The sequence below is a fragment of the Lipophrys pholis genome, assembly GCF_963383615.2.
Source record: "Lipophrys pholis genome assembly, chromosome: 7".
Taxonomy (NCBI): domain Eukaryota; kingdom Metazoa; phylum Chordata; class Actinopteri; order Blenniiformes; family Blenniidae; genus Lipophrys; species Lipophrys pholis.
The window spans coordinates 5,390,944-5,412,576 of record NC_137638.1 but is presented as its reverse complement, the minus strand read 5'-3'; the positions used below and the strand labels follow the sequence as shown (position 1 = coordinate 5,412,576).

Here is a 21,633-nt window from a genome sequence, read left to right as displayed (position 1 = left end):
AAATAAAATAAATCTCGAAATAATAAGACAAAAGGGACATTTTAGATGCAAACAAAGTGTTTTATTGAAGCAGAAAAGCAGACATTTTGATTCATGGCACAGTTTATGATACACAACATGATTTCATTTCATTCCCATAATAAATTAAATCCAAACATGAGAAAAGTGCCGACATTCTTCAACATGTCATTGTTAATATACAATACAAACAAAGCTGTGTTAAAAGAAGATTCAGTCTTCATCTGCATCGTCAAAGGCCACACCGGTCGCCTGCAGCTTCCTGCATGCACACAAACAAACAAACACACACACAGAGGCAGATTAAACAAACATTTGGCACTCACACACTTGTTTCACTCTCACAGAAATTATGGACGATGATCGATGTTTGTACTTTTTGGCTCCGGGGTTGATGAGAGAAGCTCCTGGACGTCGCCTCTTCACCGGCAGAGATGAAGACAGAGATCCGTTCTGCTGTCGAGGCTCAAAGTCTGAGGAAGGAGTGAGACACCTCTCAGCTTCTACAGCCACTGCTTCACAACTCAGACTCCAAATAAAATACATCTTCACATTATGCTCATTTAAAGTAAAACAGATGTTTAATCGGTTGAATGTAGATTTAAATAAAACATTTATTTTACCCTCATGTTGTGTTTTTTCCTGGGGTAAAAGACACTGGGATCATCAAATATTAGACTTTGCAGGTAACTTCTGAAGTAACTCCAAAATTTTCTGAAAGCAGGAACTGGTAATTGTGGAATATGAGTTGTGAGTAACTAGCAGGTTACCTGTAGGTCTTCTCAGCCGGTTCTTCAGAGGACTGACAGCAGGAGGTTCACCTGCAGGGGACACAGAATCAAACATGACAACATTTCCATGTGAAAATGAAAAACTTTCATTGCATTTTGGGGTCTGTTTCCAAAACAACCGTGCTCTGGGCCACTGAAAACATAACTTTTTAAAAAAGCTTTGACTCCATCTCTGTGAAAACGGGGGAAAGTACAATTTTTCTGAAACACTGCTACTGCACACTATGTGCTGTAATAGTTCTTCTGCACATGCTCAGTAGATGAACAATAAAAACAATGTTTCCCCCAAAGTGTCATGACTCCCAGTCCATATTCGGAATGTAGTCCTAGTTACAGTAGTAATAGTAGTCATACAAGTAGTAGAAGCATTAAAATTAATGGTTATACTAGTAGTAGACGTAACAGTTATAGTAATAGGAACTATTAAATAGTTTTAGTAGTGTGTCTGTTGAAGCACCTTGGAGTCGATTCAGGCTGTCGGCCATCTCAAACAGCAGCTCCTTCAGCTCCCCGGCGGCCCGTGACCCCTCCAGCCTACTGAGGGCCAGCCTGGGAGCCCCGGACCCAGAGCCCAGGACCAGCTCTGCTCTGGTGTCCTGGACCAGCACAGACACGTTCCCACTGCTGCAGGACGACCTGAGGGGGAGACACACACAGCGGGAGGGGGGCTTCCATCATCATCATCATCATGGTTTAATACGAGCCGTGTCCCCCAGGCCTGTCCCCTCACCGCAGTCTCGGGATGAACTCTTCTGTGGACTTCAGCGAGAACGTCCGTCTCTGGACAAACAGCAGCAGTCAGGAGGAGACGGCAGCAGCAGAAGAAGTGCAACATGAAGAGAGGAAACACTCACAAGGTCCTGCAGGGCGTCTTCACTCGAGTCCGAGCTCCAAACATCTGCAGCATCCGTCAGACTGCAAAATGCAGTTTATCAAAATGAGAATGCATGAAGTTACTATCATGGTCATGAGGCTGGAGAGACCACTTCAGGTGATATACATGGGTCATTCTAATGCTGTTGTGGGAGGAAGATGCTCTATCATCTGGATGTCAGTGGAAAGAAGATGCCCTATCATCTGGATGTCAGTGGGTTGAAGATGCTCTATAATCTGGAAGTTAGTGGGAGGAAGATTCTTTATAATCTCAATTTTAATAAAAGATGCTCAATTATCTGGGTGAAGTTACATCAGTTGGCGGGTCGTCACTAGAAGTGCTAAGGTGCTATTATTTTCTCTTGTGACAGAAGTAGCAAATTCCCTGAACGCTGATCGTCTGTAACTAATATCATAACTTTTTTTTTTTTTTTTTGTGGAAACGTGAAAACACGGAAGTGCACAAACTTGTGGCAAAACGGTCATCCTCCGACATTAACCTGACTTTATGCGCCATCCATTGTTACCATAAGGAAGAGTAATGAGCCGTATTATTATTAAGTAGCTGATAATTCAGAATGGATATTATTTTGAGTACAAACACTGACGAATTCTCAACAATAACCATCAAAAGAAAAAAAACGCCGGATTTTATACGGACTCTGGATGAGCCGCTTCTCACCAGATCCGGAAGCTTCCGTCTTTTCGTCGCGTGTAACAGATGAATTTACTCCTTTCATCCAGCACAGTGCAGTAAAAACTCTGGTTTACATCCATGTTGAAGGTGTAATTTAACAGCGAAACAATAAAAACCGGACAACGTGGAAAAACAACAATACAGGATTTCTTCTCCTCCTTCCAGTTTCAGTGGTGAGCAAACGAGGTTACATGCTCGTTATCGCCTCCTATTGGTCAGAGAGGTAAAACACAAGTTAAAAAAAACCCCCAACACATTTTACCCTTCAGAGGTTTACCCTTCATTTATTCTTCAAATAAGATTTAGAACTGAATTATTTCATACAAATTACAATAATAAATCAGATAACACATTATTGAAAGTCCATAATCTGGATTATGATATCAAACCACAAGTGCAACAGGCGTGACGTCTGCAGGAAGTCTACCTGTCTTCTACTTCCAGGGTTCTGTCTTAGGACCAATACAATTCACAATATACATGCTGAGGGAATATCATTAGGAAACACTCCACTGAATTGCAGGTGATAGTCAATAAATAAATTATATATATATATATATATATATATATATAAAATTGAATTATTGACTAATATATAGATATATAGATGTCGACCTATTGCGATCATTAAGTATTTTATATTTGTCTAGGAAGTTATCTAGTTATTGAACAAACATTTTTTCTAATATTATAGAAAATTGGTCTAATAATGAGACCGGCCTGTAGTTTGACACCAGCTGCTTGTTTCCATTCTCAAAAATCTGAAATACTTTAGTCAGCTTCATTTTCTCCGGAAATGTTCCTGTTATAAAAGATCTATTGCAAATGTAAGTCAGAGGCTTAATGATAGAATGAATGACTTGTTTGATCAATGATGTCAATGATGTCAATATTATTACTATCTGTAGACCTCCCATTCTTACATTTTCTGACCACTTCTAACACAAACATTGAATTTTGATTAATATTTATATCTTGATTGGTCACTGTATTTCTTTTGCCAGATTAAAACCCACATTGACAACAATTTTTTGGGTTAAATTCATTTGCAATTCATTGTACATTCTCAACTCTTACGTTATCCGTTTTAGCAATACATGTTGGTGACGTCTGAAAGTTGTTCTGATCAATCGCCTCTTTAATTACATTCCACTTGGCTTTAATATTAGTTTTATGTTTTTCCAGCAATGTACTATAATAATTTCGCTTTTGTTCTCTAATAATAGTTGTCAGTCTATTTTCATATTGTTTTTACTTCTGTTCTTTCTCCTTGGTTCGGTGTTTTTTATAAAATCTTTGTATAACTGCTCCTTTTTACAAGCTTTGTTCCAGACCTTATTTTATCCACTAATTCTGCTTATTTTTAGGCTTTACACTAATTTTCCTCACTGGACATTGACGATGATACAGTGAGATAAATATATCCAGGAGTGCGTTCTAGGAATCATTTGTATCTTCAACATGAACATCTTTCCAATCCTAATTACTAAGTGCAGCTTCTGGTGTTCTCACTCTCTCAATTATACAAACAAAAATACTGTCAATTAAATTTGCACTATCCTTAGTTATTCTACTAGGTTTCGATATTAAAGGATATCGTCCCAAACTAAACATTTTATTGATAAAATCGGTTGTTTTCATGATTTCAACAAATCAATATTGACGTCCCCACATACCAAAAGACCCCTACTATCTTGTTTTGAATATAACTCTGAGATGATCCTCTTAAACTCATCAATGCATGAACCAGGAGTTCAGCTAATTAATCGATTCTTTGCTTGTTCCTTTAGGAGTTCAACAGTAACACACTCCCTTAAGTCATCAACAGTCACAGTCATTTCTTGAATAATCCTACATTTTAGTTTCTTTTTCACAAACAAGGGCAACTCCACTCTGTTGACCCTATTTTCATGAAATAAGCCATAGTCTTCTAATTCAATGTCCCTTTTATCACTACCTTGTCAAGCCTCTGAAATTGCTACCACACTAAATTCAAACTTAAAATTGTCATAAGTGATCTTTGATTTTTATCAAAGTTCTCGTCGAGGCTCCTGCTGTTGAAATGGATGGTAGAAATATGTCCCTCTGTTGCTGTGACGCATCTTCAGGGTAACATCCAGTTCAAATTGAGCTTCTCAGAAAGAAATCCATCAGGGTCAATGTCCTGTTGTAACTCATAGGGATTATGATCATAAGATTCAAAAGCATTAAAGTCTGTAAGATCTTCTATTTTTCTAGTATTTTCTTTCCATGACTTTTTTTTTTTTAATTTTTTTTTTTTTTTACCAGATCAAGCAGAAATGTAATTTAAATTGTTCCAACTCTTTCATTTTTCTTATTGACATTGCTTTTGCTTGCTCTGGTGTTGCGTTAAGTTTAATCATTACCTTACAGTTCCTTGTCCATGTATCTTGAATCTTGTTTCTTGAACAGCCTTGCCCGTCGTGCTTTTTCCGCATTTCTTTCTTGTGAGGTGTTCGTTTACTTTGCAAAATGTGCAGACGATAGTGACTTATTATCATTAATATTATTGAGATTATTAAAATTTTTAGTTTCAAGGACGCACCGTGCATCACACATCACAATGGAATAGTAGTGAACGTGAAGGTGGAGCTCGTTCTGCGGCCTGTTTCTTCAGGTGACCTGTGTCGTCCCGTTCTCTAAATCAGCTCACCTGGTTCAGGTGCGGCGTGACGGCCAGCGGGGAGGCGCCCGGGGCCAGCGCAGCTGATTTGACTGACCCGCTTCCTCCTCCAGTCGGTTATTCAAATTGCGGCTCGGATCCCCGAAACACGCACTGAGAGGTCGGGAGGACACGAGCGTCCAGCGGGTCGGGCCACCGGGAGAATCGGAGACGCGGTGAGGGCGCGCGCAGAACCTCGGCCACAAAACAGCCGCTTTTACGTGTTCACTTCAAGTGTGGTGAAATGTGACAGAAAGGAGCACGATGTTTGAGATTTTTACGAGTCAGGAGAGCTGTAGGTAAAAATCGGCGTTAATGTTTGATTAAAAAAAACTTTAAATGTGGAAGAAAAAACGTCAAACGGTCGCATTATGGTGTGTCATCTATCTGTTTCTGAGGCAGTGATGACTGGCACTTTCAGGAATTGATATTTCTGCTAATCAATATATTTATCTCTCTATTTAGGAATACACGCACTTGTTTTAGACTGCCGTCTGAACTCATTTGTCCTCTCCTCTGAGGAGGAATTAATTCTGTGTTTAATTGCTTGTCGTGGTGCAACTTTTCAACTTTATTTTTTTATGAAGTTTACACTAATTTGATAGATTTCGAATGTAAAACTGATGTTTCTGAGTTGGTCCATTTTTAAATTTTTGTAATTTTTTTAAACAAACTATATGCAACATCTTGATCACAAATACAGTTGCAAGGTTGCCAGATTGGGCAGATTTAGTTTTCAACACTTCGGACTGGAATTTTTCTCAGACATGTTAAAAAAAACTTTTAATATTTTAATTAACATAATTAGGCAGTTTAAAAAAAAAATCTGGGAAAACATTAAGGGGACAGTTCGCAATGGCCAAATGAACACATTTAAACAAAGTGCTGTCTTCTCACTTTTGTGAGTTATACTGAGTGACATTGGGTTTCTCATTAGTGATGATCAACTATAAAACGCTGTTAGTCTGAACATTTTTTAAACTTACCTGGAAGAACTCTTAATACGATAACAAGAACGACTACAATGGATTCAAAGGGACAAATCAATATGTAAAGATTTCAACAAGGAAAACGAGCAACTCGGTACAAATAAGAGTGGAAAAAAACTGGATAACAAAAATGTGAGGGTTTTTTTTTTTTCTCCAGCATTTTAATTGCATAAGACAAGCCTCAAGTGTAAGAAGTGTTTCCATAAAATGCTTTTTAATGCTGATTAATAATACACTTTATATTTTCTAAAAAGAAAAGACCCTCAGTGCTTTTTGTTACAAGTGTGAATATAATGAAAAACACACTTAAAACGACTAGAATTAAATGGCATTATGAGTGTGATGACATATTAGTAGTTTTAATTTAAAGAAGCAAGTAAGTTTCTTAAATTTATCAAACAAATCAAATACCATGTTAAACCACACTTTACTGGATTTCTTTTTGTCGCTCCTGTGACTCCATAATCTGGGGGAATAATCTGTCATAAAACCTGATGCGCTTTCTGTCATCGTCTTTATCGTGTGTGTTTTGTAATTTAAATTTTGAACTGAAATTGAGCGGTTTGAGCTGGAAACGGTCAGGAACCAGATTCTCCTGGGAGTTGGTACTTTTATTTTGATAGCCACCGTGACATCAATCCACCTCGGTCGTCTGTCCATACGAATTTCCGCGGTCTCCCATTGTTAATGTTTACAACATATTGTTCTCTACATACGTGTGTGCGTGTGGTTTGATTACAAAAACAAGAAATGGCACCAGGCTGTGGCCTGACTTGCTAAAACTCCCATTGTTTTCAGCGTTTCTACCATTTCCATTAAAATTGACATCGTTTTCAATATGTTGGCGAGTGAACATGAAACATTTCTCAAACAAAAATGATGCGTTTTCACCTGAAAAGTTGTTTTGTTAATGGGGGCCTAATTCAACTAAGTTTACCTTGAAGGTGTGTGTGTGTGTTTTAACAGTCTTCAATAGTGTTTGCTGTTGTCGAAACAGGACACACGTTTTATTTTTCCCTCCGGTTAAAAACCTTGAGTTACACACTGAATCCTCTGAGGAACAGACGCTGCAGCGAGGCCTGGTTTGCATGTGCTTTGCCTTTGCTGACTCAAACACGGATGCAAATATTTGTCCTGTTAGACTGAAACGGGAGTGCAGTTATTTGGAGTTTGTTCACACTCGGCTGTAGTTGCACGACGATGCGGAAAAGCTTCCGTCCGTCCGCGTTTCCTCCTCCGGCGGAGGGCAGCTTGGTTACCGTTTGGCTAAACTCCTGTTTTTGGTCCTCATGGCAGAAATGTGTCCCACCGGAAGCGGCGATAGCCCGTGTCCACAGTAGCTGTGATTAACATGGTTAAATAACACTTGGCTTGGCGTTCTGGGAGCTGTCCTGCATGTTGTTCTCGGCTGTTTCTACTGGTTGTCATTAGTTTATAAATCTGTTTCTTTAAGAAGAGCCAACATCCAGATTATAGAGCGTCTTCCTCCCACTAACTCCTGTAACTTCAGCTCTACGATTGAATGATTGGATCTGTTTTCCTACTTTATTTCTTAGATTAAAATGTTGGATTGTCGCTTAAAACCGTCACAAATGGTCATTGGATGGTCTCATGGTTTTGCTGTCTGTAATCTGACGTCTACTGAGCTGTCATGGTCCTGCACCAGAACTCCCAGGTTTTAATCCTGTTCAGCAGAGATCTGATTGTGTTTTTACCTCCACAGAGTTTCAATAAAGGGCCCTCCAGCTTTCAGCAGCTTCTTCCTTCTTCAAAGCTGCTGAAAGCTTCAAAGTCGTCCACCGGTCATGAGCCTGAACAGAGACTCGAACCCGAGTCCCCCCGATGTGTTCGGAGGTCCCGTCTCCTCACACGATCCGCCGCCATGTTCCAGCTCGGACTCCTCTCTTCCGAGCTTGTGGTCCCCTCCGGTCGTCCCCACAAGCCGAAGCGCCGTCGTCGTCTTCAGCCACGTCTCCGATCCCCATCAGGCCTCCTCAGACCTGGACCTGGACGGGTCGTCCAGCTCCGCTCTGCAGCTCCCGTCCTCTGCTCCAAGCGCCGCTCCTTCATCTGGACCTCGGTCCAACCTCCACCTGCTCCCCGGCACGTCGCCGTCCTACCAGGTCTCCTGCATCATCCCGTCCCCGGACCTCCAGCCGGACCCCCTCCCGTCGCAGTCCTCCGAGGAGAACCCCCCGGACCTGGAGTGCGCCATCTGCTTCAGCCAGTTCAACAACGTCTTCCGCTGCCCCAAGCTGCTGCAGTGTCACCACACCTTCTGCCTGGAGTGTCTGGCGCGCATGAACGTGAAGTCGTCGGAGCCCAGCGCCATCCAGTGCCCGCTGTGTCGCCGCTTCACGCCGCTGCCCGCCCACGGCCTGCCCAAACTCGCCACCGACTCCAGCGTGCTGTCCTGCCTGCCGGCCGCCATGCAGAGGGTCTACAGCATCCGCTTCGTCCGCAACAAGGGCAAGCTGCAGGTGAAAAGGTGAGGCGCCGTCACCGCATGCTAACTGAGACGGATTATACAGATTATAGTCGTCTGTAGGAAGAGACGTTTCACCTCGTATCTGAAACTTTCGTCCGGCAGTAGGAGTCCTGAAGGAGGGGTTCAGACCCGGTTTACTCACTTTAATCCAACAGTAACAAACTGCATTTCATTGGATGGCAGTTCTCTTAATGTCTGAGGCTCTGCCAAATGTAATCCACCAGTCTAGAACTGGGATTACTGTACATTGGTTACAGTTACTGCGGTCAGAGTTGGAGCTGCTTTCAGTCTCTGTGCTGCTCATGGAAGCCACAACTAGCATTAGCATTATACAAAGAGCAACTGTTACTATTTGCCTAAACTCCAGTTTACTGGAAGAGGAGCGTCATTAATCCTCAACCAACCCATGAAAAATGTCCCAAGTAGCATTAGCATGTATCTTCAGCAACCGTGATTAGCATCAGCATGCCTAAAAAGCAGTTAGCTTCCCCTTCTAAGCGCTGTCTGCATGTCGGTCATTTTTCTCAGCTGCTTTGTTGCTGCTGCTTCTTGTTTTCATTCATAAGTCTTTCTTTGCAAAGAAATAACATCCAGATTATAGATCATCTTCTTCCCACGAACTGTTGTGACTTCAGATTAATCCACACCTGGATGCATTAACGAGTCTAAAACCTGATAAATGGGGGGGGGGGGGGGGGGCTCCAAAGTCTCTCAGAACTCTTTTAGCTGCATTAATTTTCCTTGTGGAGGTTTCCTCTGAACGTGATCACACATACATCTGAAGTTACGGCTGCACAGTATCAGGGAAACTTTCAGCCTGTGATTTAAAAAGTCGCTCTGTCCGAGGCCCCGCCTCTCATCCTCTCAGTAACTCCTCTTTCTGCTCATTAAGGTCAGCGGAGGCTCAGCAGCGAAGGGGTCAAAGGTCACTGTCGGTGAGGCTGGCGAGCCGCTCTCTGGATGTGGGGCTACCCAGCCCGCCTCCGGGGCGTCCGGGGGAGCCAGGCGGAGTGGGCGGGATGCTGTTCAGGCTGACCGACCGGCCGGCCTGCCGCGCCTTCCTTCTGACCGCCATGGTGATGATGATGATGCTGCTGACGGGCATCATCATCTTCCTCCTCGTCTTCAAAGACTCGATAACGCCATGAGAGGAGTCGTCTCATGATCTAAAGCCTGTGGAGGAATCCTCACTGAAGACTGTGGCGTCCAGTCAGAGACTGAAACAAGACTTGGTCCACTTCAGCACTGCGAGACCGCAAACTCCTTCCAAGATCTCCGTCCTGTTAGATGTGAGTTTTTATGGGCTGACCAGCAGGTGGAGCCTTCTTCCTCCTGTTCCGGCAGCTCTTAGCACTTTAAACACAAAACGCTCATGGTGCACCTCCACAGCAGGTGTACTCCCACTGGACGGAAGTGGAGGTACACCGTGGCCGATGAGGCTGCAGCTGTCGTCCACGTCCGCCCAGTAAAGTGCCCGTCCACACAGGCGGTGGAACGCACAACCATTGAGCATGGCCGCTTCCTGCTGTCGTGATCTGGGTCTTCTCTCCTGGAGGGTCTTCTCTCCTGGAGGGTCTTCTCCTGGACGATCCGCCATCCAGCTTCCAGATTTCAGCATTTAAAAGCTTCCTGCTGTTTTCAGCTCAGTCAATTTTGGGGAGTTGGAAGCTTCAGTTCAGGGCACTGGTCCACCGGGGGTCTTCAGTAGAAAATACCCTGTAAGTAAAGTCACCTTTTCCTGAACGTACTTCTGTTGAGAATCTGAAGCGGCACACACACACACACACACACACATTGTTCAACAAAGCAGAGCCGCAGTCTGAGTTTAGGCAGGTACCTGAAACAGACTCTCAAAGCCTGAACTTTGGGAGGCCAGGAGCAGTGGCGCCCCCTGTCTTTTTATCTCTGCATTTTTTCATGTTTTTTCTTTTTTTCTGAGCTTTTGTTTTAATGTTGTACATGTGTTTTACTCTTTCAACTGTTTTACTGTGAAATGGAAAAATAAATCCTTTTTTAAAAAAGAAAAACCCAAAACATATTTATGTAACTATTTTAGTGAAACTTGTACTGTCTCCATGTTTCCTCTGTTAAACTTGAATAAATTCATTTGTTTTTGAGTTGCAACTGTTTGATTTCTTATTCGAGCTGAATGAAATGCGTCGGTTGAGTTAACATCCATCCATCCATCTTCTCCCGCTTATCTGTGTCCGGGGGCGGCAGTCTGAGCACTGTCACCCAGATCACATCGCACCGATTAAGAACCTTTCCTGCGGGTGGTGAGCCCACGGGAAGGTGGTGCCTGGCGTGGGACATGAACCCACTACCTTGAGATTGCCAGTCTCATGCTCTACCAGCTGAGCTCGCTGGGGCTCAAAAATCTCCATCTTTTAGTGTGGAAAAAAACCAAACTAATCCTTTGGTATAGTTTAACAATTAAAGATGTTGCTTTAGGAGCAGGTCGAAATAAAAAGATTAACTGGTTACTTGAATTTCCTGTCTGAATTGTAATATTAGAATTGGTTGAGCTGTCAGCGCTGCGTCTGTCAGTTCAATGTCTGATTCACTCATTCATTTGAAAGTTCCATCAGTTAGTGCAAGGATGATGCTCTAAAATCGGGAGTCCATGGCGTTTAAAACCCTTGTTACAACACATCTGTCCAAGTAAGAGTATGAATGAAGAAATGCAATTAAGATATTTGAGCTTCCAAGTTTACATTAATTTACTGACTTTGTGGCATGCCTTGGAGGCAGCTCATGCCGCCTCCCACGATGACCACTTGTTGAAAATATAAATGGACTTAATAAAATAATTCAAAGAATACAATTTCAACTGCAGAGATTACGCTTGGATAACTGTGTACATGGGAATAAATCCAACAAATCTTCCCAGTTAATGGTCAAAATGACAATCACTCATAACCCTCAAGAAATAATACATTCAGAGAATTCTATCAAAAACTACTCTTGGCAGATAAATGCATCAAAATCCAAAATACATGTAAGCGCTGCTCAGCACTGACTGGTTGAGCAACAGTTGCTTGTTGGGAGATGGTTGGATCGGTCTGGTAACCAAATGTGATATAGCAACAACAAACCTATTTTCTGTCCCCCATTGTGGTAGGACACTACCGGCCCTGGTAGTGTCCAACCAGGGTGGGTCGTTTTGTTACAACAAACACTCGACCAAACACAGATTTCCTGACTTTATCTGTCACGACTTGCGGTGGACCGAAAAGCAGACTCACAGACAAGTTCCAATAAAGACAGAGTTTATTCTCGGTTCTGAAAGGCAGAGGTGTCCAAAGCGTCATCCGTGAACCGGGTAACAAGAAAGGCCAAAGATCACACAGGAGGATCGGGGACGAAACGAGACGAACTCACACAGACAACAGAGGGAGAGGGGTTTTCAATTTACTGGGAAGGGGAGGACACAGGTGAAACAGGTAAGTGATGCAGACTTGACATGCAGAACTGGACCTGACAGCGTGTAGCTGTTTCAATATAAGAGCAAAGGTTTAACCACTGAGTTGACCACAAATACTGATGAACCATTTTCCATTTTCCTCTGCCTGTAATTATTACATTCTTGAATACATTTGCTTGGAAAAATGTAAATAGGACATCAATTACCAGGAATGAAAGGGAAAAAAAGGTGTGAGAGAATAAAACATCAAGCTACAGGACAAAAACTGAACATGATCTTTTCAGCAGGATGAATAATAAAAATGTAATTCTTAGAATTTCTGAATTATATGAGTAACTTCATGAAAAAAAGCATTGAAGATAGATTTAATTGCTCAATGTACATTAATATATAAAAATATGACGCCCTTCATATTGAGCGCAACTGGAAAGGTCTGCAACAAACAGCGGGACTCATTCAAATGATGAAACATGTTGATTACCAAACAGCAACGCGAGGGATGTCCTGATCCGATCAGGGCGATTTCGGCATCTTTTAATGAATCAGAGACTGAAAGGAGACAATCTTTTTCCTTCAGTGCTTTGCTGTAGAGGTCCATGTCGCGGCTTCACAGCAGCCAGCAAGTCATTTCAAAGTAGAAGGAGAAAAACAAGGTCAGACGAACATCAATTTAAAAATGTAAAAAACGCAAAAATATTGGCAGGACAACAATTCTGATCAGGACATCCCGAACTAACATCCTCATGTGGCCATATGACATCAGCCCATATGTCACATGTCAGAGGCAGGCTCTCTTCCACCCTATAACACATACACAAAATAAACAACATAAGCGTAATAGGTTTCTATTTTTTCAATTCGTACATATGAGTGAGCCTCAACCTGACTGCAGGTCTTTCTTTTTTTATACATGTTAACCTTCAGGAGGTCAACCAATACACCAACAAGTCCTTGGATTGCAGGAGGAAGCAAGGCAATGCAGGTACAGGAAGAACACGCAAACTCCATACAGAAAAGGACTGGAGTCAAACAAGAGTCTGCAGGATGTGAGGCGTACGAACGGACCACTGCCCCACCCTCACGCCCTCGCGGTCACATCCCGACTCTGGAACAGAGTGACAGAAGGAAAGTCTTTGTCATAACAGCAGCAGCACCGAGACCCAGTCCAACACTCTTTACTGTAAACAACACAACGTTCTGCCAAAATCTATGGATCAACATTATCTATATAAATCAATTTACGGTCCGAGCACTGACTGGTGAAAAGGGGATTTTTTGCATTCCACCTGCTCATGTGGAATTGATGAGTTTCTCTCTATAACAGTGGCTTTTAAAGACTGTGTTGTATTTGGATCTAGAGAAATAAAGTTGAATTGAATGCAGGAGGGAAGTCTTTTTCCACCACATTCAAACCAAATATAAACCATGCACCGGCGCCACTTACTGTGTTACTAAATGTTTATAAAGATGGAGGATAACGCGTGTTCATGAACTCATCCAGTAAACTTTATTTTCAATCTGTCATGGTAAACTGCACTGAGCTTCTCTCCATTCAATTCAGTGGCAGGTAAGTCATGAACTGAGTCTGTCTCTGACATCGTGAGTCCATGTTCGATCTGCTTTGCACCAGCTGTACGTTGGGCCCATGATGTGAATGAATGGTTTTCCGCGTCACAATTAATGTTTCTCGTGTGCTGTACCAACTCACCTCACAAAATAACACAGCTGCTTTGAGACTCCTCCATTTGAAGAAGATTCTCGATCAAGTCACCAGTTTCTTTTTCCTGGGTGTTCAGCAGCTGTCCTCGTTCCACCTCAGTTTGTGTCCGGTTCATGTCTTTCTCGTGTTTCATCAACAAGCGACTGATTTCTTTCACATTGTCCTGCTTTTTCATCACACACTTCACCATGTTGTTGATTTGCTCTCTGTGTTTTGTCATCTTTTCTCTTTCCTTGTGTTCTTTAAGAGCCTTCAAAATATCATATTTTTCATCTTTATCTTTCACGCTTTCCTGATGTTGCTGCTTCTGATCCTCAATTTTCTTTTTGTATTTTGTTTTGAAGTCGTTGAACTCTTCAGCTTTCTCCCTGGCTTCATCCTCATAAGTCTTTTTGAGGTTTTCCAGTTTTTCATTGAACATATCTTCCAATTTTCCTATTTCTTTTTTGTAGCTGTCTCTGATGCGCTCATCCTCCTCTTTCTTTTTTTCATATTCTTCTTTTTTCTGTGTGTATTCCTCCAGAAGTTGTTCCTCCCTCAGTTTTCTCTCTTCATCTTCTTTGTTCCGTTTCTTGACCCATTCTTCTCGCTCCGTCTCCCAGGCATCATGTTGCTGTCTCATCTCCGTTGTACGCTTCGTCGCCTCAGAATGTGATTCAGCCTTGAATTTCTCCTCCTGTGATGCCAGTTTTTCTTCCCACGCCTTTTTCTGATCTCTCCATTCGCTTTCTTCTTTTTCTCTCATGTGTTGTTCTTTCTTCCTCTCTTCCTGTTCTTTGTTGATCTGCTCTTCCATTTCCTTCAGTTTTCTGTCCTTCTTCAGCATCACCTGTTCGATTTCTGTTCTTTGCTCCTCTATTTTTCTTCTCATGGCTTCCTTTTCATCATTGTGTTTGCTTTCAAGATCTGCAAACTTTTTCTGCATCTCTTCTTCTTTCTCTTTCAGGAGTCTCTTTGTTTCTTTCTGTATGGCTGCCTCGGCCTCTTGCAACATCTCATCGGTGTAGCACATGCTGTTGTTTTCATTCACCAAGTTGTTGATCTTTGCTATCAGGTCGCTGGCTTGTGTGTGTTTATTTGGACTGAAGTTATTAAACACATGGACTCTGTTTCCACAGTCACTGATCAACTTCTTGAAGGAATCATCACATTCTTCTTCTATATATTTATCAATGGAGGTTTTGTCTTGTTCCAGTGAATCTCCTCGCGTGAAAAGAACAATGGTAAATTTTTCAGAATTGCTCCCAAAACCCTGCTTGATGAGTTTCAGGGTGTCTTTTTCTTCTGGGGTGAGCCGTCCTATTTGTAACACCAGCAAGAAGACGTGTGGCCCCGGAGCCAGAAGATTCACACATTTCACCAGCTCCTCCTGAACCTCTTCATGGGACAAACCGTTATCAAACAGTCCGGGAGTGTCGACCACAGCCACATCACAACCGTTCACTTTACACATTTCTTTCCGACAAAGTTTGGTGACTGACGTTTGGCTTGATTTGGATTTAAACACATTTCTTCCCAGGATGGTGTTTCCGGAGGTGCTCTTTCCACTGCCGGTCTTCCCGAGAAGAACGATTCGCAGACACTCTGACCTCAGCTTCCCTTTAACACCTGCAAAAGATAAGGAGTTACAAGAAAACACTGTCAGTTGTTATTTTGTGAATATAAAACATTATAACGATTAAACACATCCTGAACTCACCAGTCTGTTTGCTCTTTTGCAGTTCCTCGAGTTCATTGATTCTTGTGTCTTTTTGAATCACCTCATTCATTTGTCCTAATGCTAGTGTTTGTATTGTGAAAGTGTTGGCTTTCTTCCCCACGGTTTTCAACAGGTCAGACACTTGGATCTTGTTGATGTTGACAATGATGAATCCTCCTCCACAACTCTCACGTAGTTCCCTTATGTTGTTGTCTTTTTTGACAAAGTTGACGACATCTGGATGTGAATGATCTGAGTCCACAGTGAACAGAATCATGGTAAAGTCATTGACTGAAGAGCTGAAGGTCTTCTGGATGGTCTGTAACTCTCCCTTGTCTTCATCAGTGAGTGGACCCACAGGTAGGACCAGGATGAAGGCATGGACACCTTCAGGATCACAGAGGGAGACACACCTGAGAGACTTCTCCATCACCTCCTCCTGAGGTCTTCCATACAAAGCAGGCAGCTCCACCACAGAGACCCACTCTCCACACACCTCTCCCTGGGTTCTGACACACTCTGAGGAGTTGGCAGCTGGTCCAAACCTTCCTTGTCCCAGTATAGCATTGACTGCTGACGTCTTTCCTGATCCGCTTCTGCCAAACAACACCAGGTTCACAGGAGGTCGGGGTTCTCTTTTCACTGCTACAACATCTGTTTCTTTATCTACAATCAGAAACTTTCCTCTCTGGGTGCTCGCTATATCTTCTATTTTCTGCATCAACTGTTGGACCTCATGTTTGGAAGGATCCTTCCTGTCAGTGAAGCTGTGAACCTTTGGCTGGCAGTCCTGGATGAGTTGGTCTACTGCGTAGTGATTCTCTTCTTTATGGGTCAGGACAACCATGGAGTGTTTGAAGACATCTTGACCAAACAGACTCAGGATGAACATCAGAGTTTTTCTCTCGTCTTCAGTGAACTCAGAGGGCTTCACTAGCAGCAGCAGAACATTTGGTCCTGGAGAACAGAACTCCACACATCTCTTCATCTCCTTTCTCACTGCTTCCACCGACAGATTAAAGACGTCTGGAGTTTTCACCACTGTCAAAGGTTTTCTGTTCCACTCTCCACTGACAGACACACACTGTTTTCCTCCCAAAATGTTATATGTTCCAGGAAGTATAAATGGTACTTTAAACTCTTGTTTCCCTGTGATGATGTTTCCCAGGGATGTTTTCTTATCATCACTTTTTCCAAGCAAGACGATCCTGAGTCCGTGTGCTGGAATGAAAACATGAATAAGACTGAACATTAGATGACAAAACACCTTCAAACATTTAAAATGAAGAATATTTACACAGCTGACAGGAGGTCAGGTTTTATTGGAGGTGACTGTTTGCTCTCATTAAGATGTTTAACATCAGGAGCTTAAATCAGTTTTAATGTATAAACTGATGTGAAAAATCAGTGTTGTGTGAGATGTGAAAACTAATTAAATGTGTTCTGTCGATTTCCAAGGGAACAATATCGTGCAATGTAGGTGCTGGAAATCTATTTCATATGTTGTGACAAAAACACATCAGAGACCTGGAGTTGCTGTTTTCAGTCTTTCATCATTACTGAGCATGGAGGAGTTGACAAATGTGGAAATAGTTCTGGACTTTCTCAGATCCACGTGGCTGTACAGTAGGATATAGAGGACTCAAAATGGAATTGGTCTAATATCCAGCAGATGGCAGCAATACAACAGTGTGGTGTCTGCTCACCCTAATCCAGTCACCAAACCAGGCGGCACTCAGCATCTACCACAGTGCCTTCCACATATACGATGAACGAGACACGGTAAATTATCAGCTCTCGTTCTGCTTCATTATATTCATTTGAGCAAATGTAATTTATCGTTTGCATTTGTCAAAGTACAGGTGATGATTTGTGTTTTCAACACAAATGAAATAGCAAACACTTGATTTTGTTTAATGTGTCGTTTAGATTGGTCAATGAATGGAGAAATCATTACAAGGATTATCGTTAGTGGCAGCACTACATCAGTCATTCTCATCATAAATCTGACCATGTGTTAAATCTCAACCTTTAAAAATAGTGATGATGATGATGGTGGTGATGATGATGGTGATAACACACAGAGTACAAACTCAAAGGTTTTGTGTTCCTCTGACTGTATAAAACGTTTTTCCACTTACTGTTTCCTGCCACAGGATCCTGGTTGAAGCTGGTCGAAGCTTCTTGCTTCAAACTTTGGGAACCAGAAGGTAAATCTGAATGTGCATCTCTGTAAACATCGTGTGTCACATGCTCTCCCTGGTTCTCCTTCATCATGTCAGACATGCTTGTCAACAGGTTTTGTTTGTTTTTTTTGTTCCACAACAGTTTGACTCTACATTTCTTTATCAAGTCTCTCAATGAGGGGAAAGTTTCCTTCAGAGGTGACGACGTTTCCTCTTCAGGTGTTGATATCAGTAAGACTGAATGACTCCATGACTGCTCACTGAAGTTGTCCATTAAGAACTGAAGCCTCTGACTGTTCTCCTTGGTGAAGTCTTCAGGCTGAATAACCAGCAGGAACACATGAGGTCCAGGATCAGAGAACCTCTCACAAAGTTCTACATGTCCTGTCAGTTCTTCCTGAGAGATGTTGGGTTGCAGGAGGTTTGGGGTGTTGACAAGAACAAGTGTTTTGTCCTTCGACTTTCTGCCGAGACAGACACATCGATCCTGTTCTTCGTCCGTGTCGAATGTGGTCTTTCCCAGTATGAAGTTTCCCACTGAGCTCCTCTCAGACCAGCTGTTCCCCAACAGAACCGCCCTCAGCTCCGACACTGGAAAGGAAGTGGTTTAATCAGGAATTCCACATGAAGATGTTTAATCACTTTTACAGGAGATTTATTCTGCAATCAATCAATTCTGACCCTCATGGTTTATTACAGCAGTCAGTAAAGTACAGGAATATTGATCCTCCTATAACAAGATCTTTCAAGGATTCTTGTTCTTTCACATCATGTGGAACAATGTTTATAATCTAAAAAGTACCTCACCAGAGTTTGAGATATAAACAGTATTTCTATGTGTGTCTCTATTGCAGCCAAATACTTTGTTCATTTTGTGTCGTTGTGGATCTACATCAGTGAGTGCTCTTGTTTATGTGACTGTAAAATGTTCCTCTCAGCTCCTACAATGTTAGACTTTAAATAACTGAGCACTGCTGCAGCGCCTCCTGCTGGTATGGAAGTTGTACTCACTGTTCGGTGGAATAAAAGGAAAGCTGCTGCTGCGCTTCAGCGGTGGATCTGAAACAGGAATCAAACATTCAGACATCTTTCACTTCAGACTAATTTATGGCTCCAAATATTTCAAACTACACGTCAAAGCAACACAGAACACGAGGCTGTGATTGGTCCGCTCTACTACGTCATTCCTGATGCTCACATTTTCTGGTTTGTTCCGTACACGCACAAAATAAAACCTGGTTTGTTTGGATGTTAATTTATAACCAATCATATTTCAATCAAATCACAAATGCTTCAATCACTGTCTAACTGTACCAGGATGCAACATCTCGTACAAGGAAGTGAACTCTGACAACAAGTTTCATGTGATTTCAGGAGAGATGTTCCAGAAACTCCACTTCTATGGCGTTACAGTGGTGAATTACTTCAGTGTGTACAACCTCGGCACAGAACTTTGAAATGTAGTGGACTGCATCAAGACAACAGACTGCCCTCTGCATCATCTCGACACAGAAGTTCATCTCAGACTTTAGTTTGTCTTCACCTCCTGCAGGTTGTCCAAAGACTTTTCAGGATACATTTGAAGATGTTTAAGAACCTGAGGACCAAAAGTCTCCATTGACATTTTTAAACAAGAGAAGATTCATATAAACATCTTATTACGTAATATTTCCACTTTCAGATGTCAGCAGAGGAAGAAGAGATCAGAACCTTCAACTTGTCTGGATTACCAACGAAAATATAAAACATTCAGAAACTCTTTGATATCAAATGGTGGATTGTGACACCTGAGCTACAGGTGGAGACATCAGGAGACACCAACCATCCAAAACATTTAAATGTTCAGATCAACAGAAAAGACATCTGGTCACACTTCAACAAGGACCAGAAGACCGTCTGTAAACCGTGTGGAGCAGAAATCGCTGGAAAAACTCCACCAACTTCAAACAACATTGACAGACTTCTCATGCAGAAACACATGTGAAGTTTTTTTTTTCCTGACCTGTGTGTTAAGTTTCACGAAATGCAGTAGTTTGCACAGTAGTAGAAACTAAAATAAACTATTGCATTCCAACTGGGCGTCGCCCAGCTCTGCTTGGGCTCGGACCCTAAAAATACTAAAATCTGATATATGATTAGTACACATGTCTCATGTGCTATTGGTGGGACAGGACTTAAGTTTTAAAAATAGTGAAAGAAACAAGACTCACCAGATCCTTTGGTCGCCATTAGGTCTATAGAAAACATCTCAGGTTAACTAAAACTGCTGAGAAGAAGAAAGAAACACATCAGAACTCCTAAAATCATCTGTTGTTTGAACAAATATGCAAAATTATGATTCAGTGTGAGGATGTGAGATTAACACCAGCGAGAAGCTTCTGATGAAAAAGTCAGATTAGTCCCACCTCCTCCCACCTTCTGCTACCTCTTGAGTCCTCCCACCTCACACCACCCAACTTCCCCCACCACTTAAGACGTGTCAAACAGGGAAAAAAAGCTCAGAAACTACAGTATAGATCAGCTTCATGATTTCAAAAGTTAATTATTATCAAAAGGCAATTTTGACACAGTATCTGGTTGCTGTTGACTAGAAATAAACAAAAACGTTTTTCAGATTTGGACTCATTAGTGTAAATTATGACCACGAAACACAATTAGCTTTTCAACAATAGTGCCCCACTAAAACTATGTGACCTGTTTTTATTCTGAAATAAATTCACATCCTGAAATTCAAATCCAGAACCTATTTTCTGCCCCTAGGCGCCATCTTCAAGGGTGGGGACCGTCTAAACTTCCACAAGTTTTCCGTTTAATGTCTGAACACAAAACTTTTAAAGTCTCATTGAAGCTCACCTGTGAAATCTGATGTTGTTCTTCCACAAACTGCCCATTCCAGGATCAAAACTCCTCCAACACCACGATATTAATGAACAGATCTCAGAGTCTGATTATCGTCACACGTTCACCTGCACTGAGTTCTAACTTTACTTTCGATTTGCACTTTGTCCTGGGTTGCCAGGTCTGATGCCAGAGTCGCTTGAATTTTTTTTTATTTTTTTAAAAAGATAAATGTAGAAATTAAAAAGTGTCATTCTGAGGGTGTTAAACCATTAAAACATTTAACATTTACTGAACACCATCAATAATATGTGACGTGCACGTTTTCAGACTACATTTAGAAACATGTGGGAAGTATATTATATTGTAGCGATCAGGGAGCTGATCGCTGTGTATGCAGCAATGCATCTTGGGTGTTTGGGGAATATGGGCTTTAAACTTCAATTAATGTTGTTCTAATTAGTTTTGGCTGTAGTGTTGGTGTTTGTGTTGTCATGCTTTTACTGTTTTATCAGTTGACCCAATTTAATTTATTGTTATTTTAGCACCAAGTACGAGAGTTGTACTGTGTTTGATGTGCTCTGGTCCGTTTTCTTCAAATGTGTTCGTTCTGGTTTTTCACATTAAAAGCGCCTGTCTGCACAGCGTGCGGAAGGAAGCCTGAATCGTCCTTCTTCTTCTCGGCTCGCCACAATATAATCAAAAAAATAACCCTGATCATTGTACTTTGTTTGTAACCATTTCATACATGTCATCCAGTTTAATCAGTTTATTTGTGCATTTGTGATAACTTGAATTAAAATGCCACTTTTTTTTTTTTTTTTTAGATAACTTGTAGCAGCCGCTGGATGAACAAGCAGGCAGGAAGTCCACCGACGCCACAGTCGATTCCATCATTGAGGTTTTTTTTTTTTAATAAAAAATATCATAAAAAAAAACCTTTTCCTGCCTCATAGATAAATACATAAGCAAGGTTTTTCACGACGCTTTAACTTTGATTTTACATGTTATGACACACATTCACATATTTCAAATATGTCGCAGGTATTTTGGACTTAGATGAAGATATATAATAATACAATAAATTAAATAATATTGTATATATTAGGATTAGCTCATTGGTTGGTGACAGACAGACAGATAGACATGTAAATATCATGGAAACGGCTTCAAAACTACTTGTTCATCATATACATGTTAACTTTTTTAGGATGTGGAGCCATTTTA

General features: G+C 41.6%; 3 protein-coding genes across 5 annotated transcripts; 1 reads left to right on the top strand and 2 right to left on the bottom strand.

Annotated features, from left to right (window-relative positions):
• Positions 1 to 43: 43 nt before the first annotated feature.
• Positions 44 to 5,051, bottom strand: paxx (PAXX non-homologous end joining factor). Its single transcript, XM_080466954.1, has 8 exons — positions 4,767 to 5,051; positions 2,365 to 2,587; positions 1,664 to 1,724; positions 1,540 to 1,589; positions 1,267 to 1,445; positions 789 to 839; positions 395 to 491; positions 44 to 280 (listed from the first exon to the last, which is right to left on the bottom strand). The coding sequence occupies exons 2-8, from the start codon at positions 2,457 to 2,459 to the stop codon at positions 232 to 234; spliced, it is 582 nt and encodes a 193-aa protein (XP_080323080.1). The 5' UTR covers positions 2,460 to 2,587; positions 4,767 to 5,051; the 3' UTR covers positions 44 to 231.
• A 91-nt stretch (positions 5,052 to 5,142) lies between these two features.
• On the top strand, positions 5,143 to 10,661 carry LOC308111862 (uncharacterized protein). Its single transcript, XM_080466949.1, has 3 exons — positions 5,143 to 5,238; positions 7,775 to 8,539; positions 9,432 to 10,661. Exons 2-3 carry the CDS (start codon positions 7,857 to 7,859, stop codon positions 9,685 to 9,687), a joined length of 939 nt encoding a protein of 312 aa, XP_080323075.1. The 5' UTR covers positions 5,143 to 5,238; positions 7,775 to 7,856; the 3' UTR covers positions 9,688 to 10,661.
• LOC308111849 (GTPase IMAP family member 8-like) lies at positions 8,477 to 20,567 on the bottom strand. Of its 3 annotated transcripts, none has more exons than XM_080466932.1 (7): positions 20,422 to 20,567; positions 19,779 to 19,834; positions 18,580 to 18,627; positions 17,524 to 18,159; positions 15,383 to 16,603; positions 13,672 to 15,291; positions 8,477 to 8,525 (listed from the first exon to the last, which is right to left on the bottom strand). In XM_080466932.1, the coding sequence occupies exons 2-6, from the start codon at positions 19,813 to 19,815 to the stop codon at positions 13,673 to 13,675; spliced, it is 3,561 nt and encodes a 1,186-aa protein (XP_080323058.1). In that variant the 5' UTR covers positions 19,816 to 19,834; positions 20,422 to 20,567; the 3' UTR covers positions 8,477 to 8,525; position 13,672. The 3 variants fall into 3 exon arrangements, with proteins under 3 accessions (XP_080323058.1, XP_080323057.1, XP_080323059.1); XM_080466931.1 differs by lacking the exon at positions 8,477 to 8,525 and adding an exon at positions 11,794 to 13,068; XM_080466933.1 differs by lacking the exons at positions 8,477 to 8,525; positions 17,524 to 18,159; positions 18,580 to 18,627; positions 19,779 to 19,834; positions 20,422 to 20,567 and adding exons at positions 11,794 to 13,068; positions 16,910 to 16,957.
• Between the last annotated feature and the right edge of the window lie 1,066 nt (positions 20,568 to 21,633).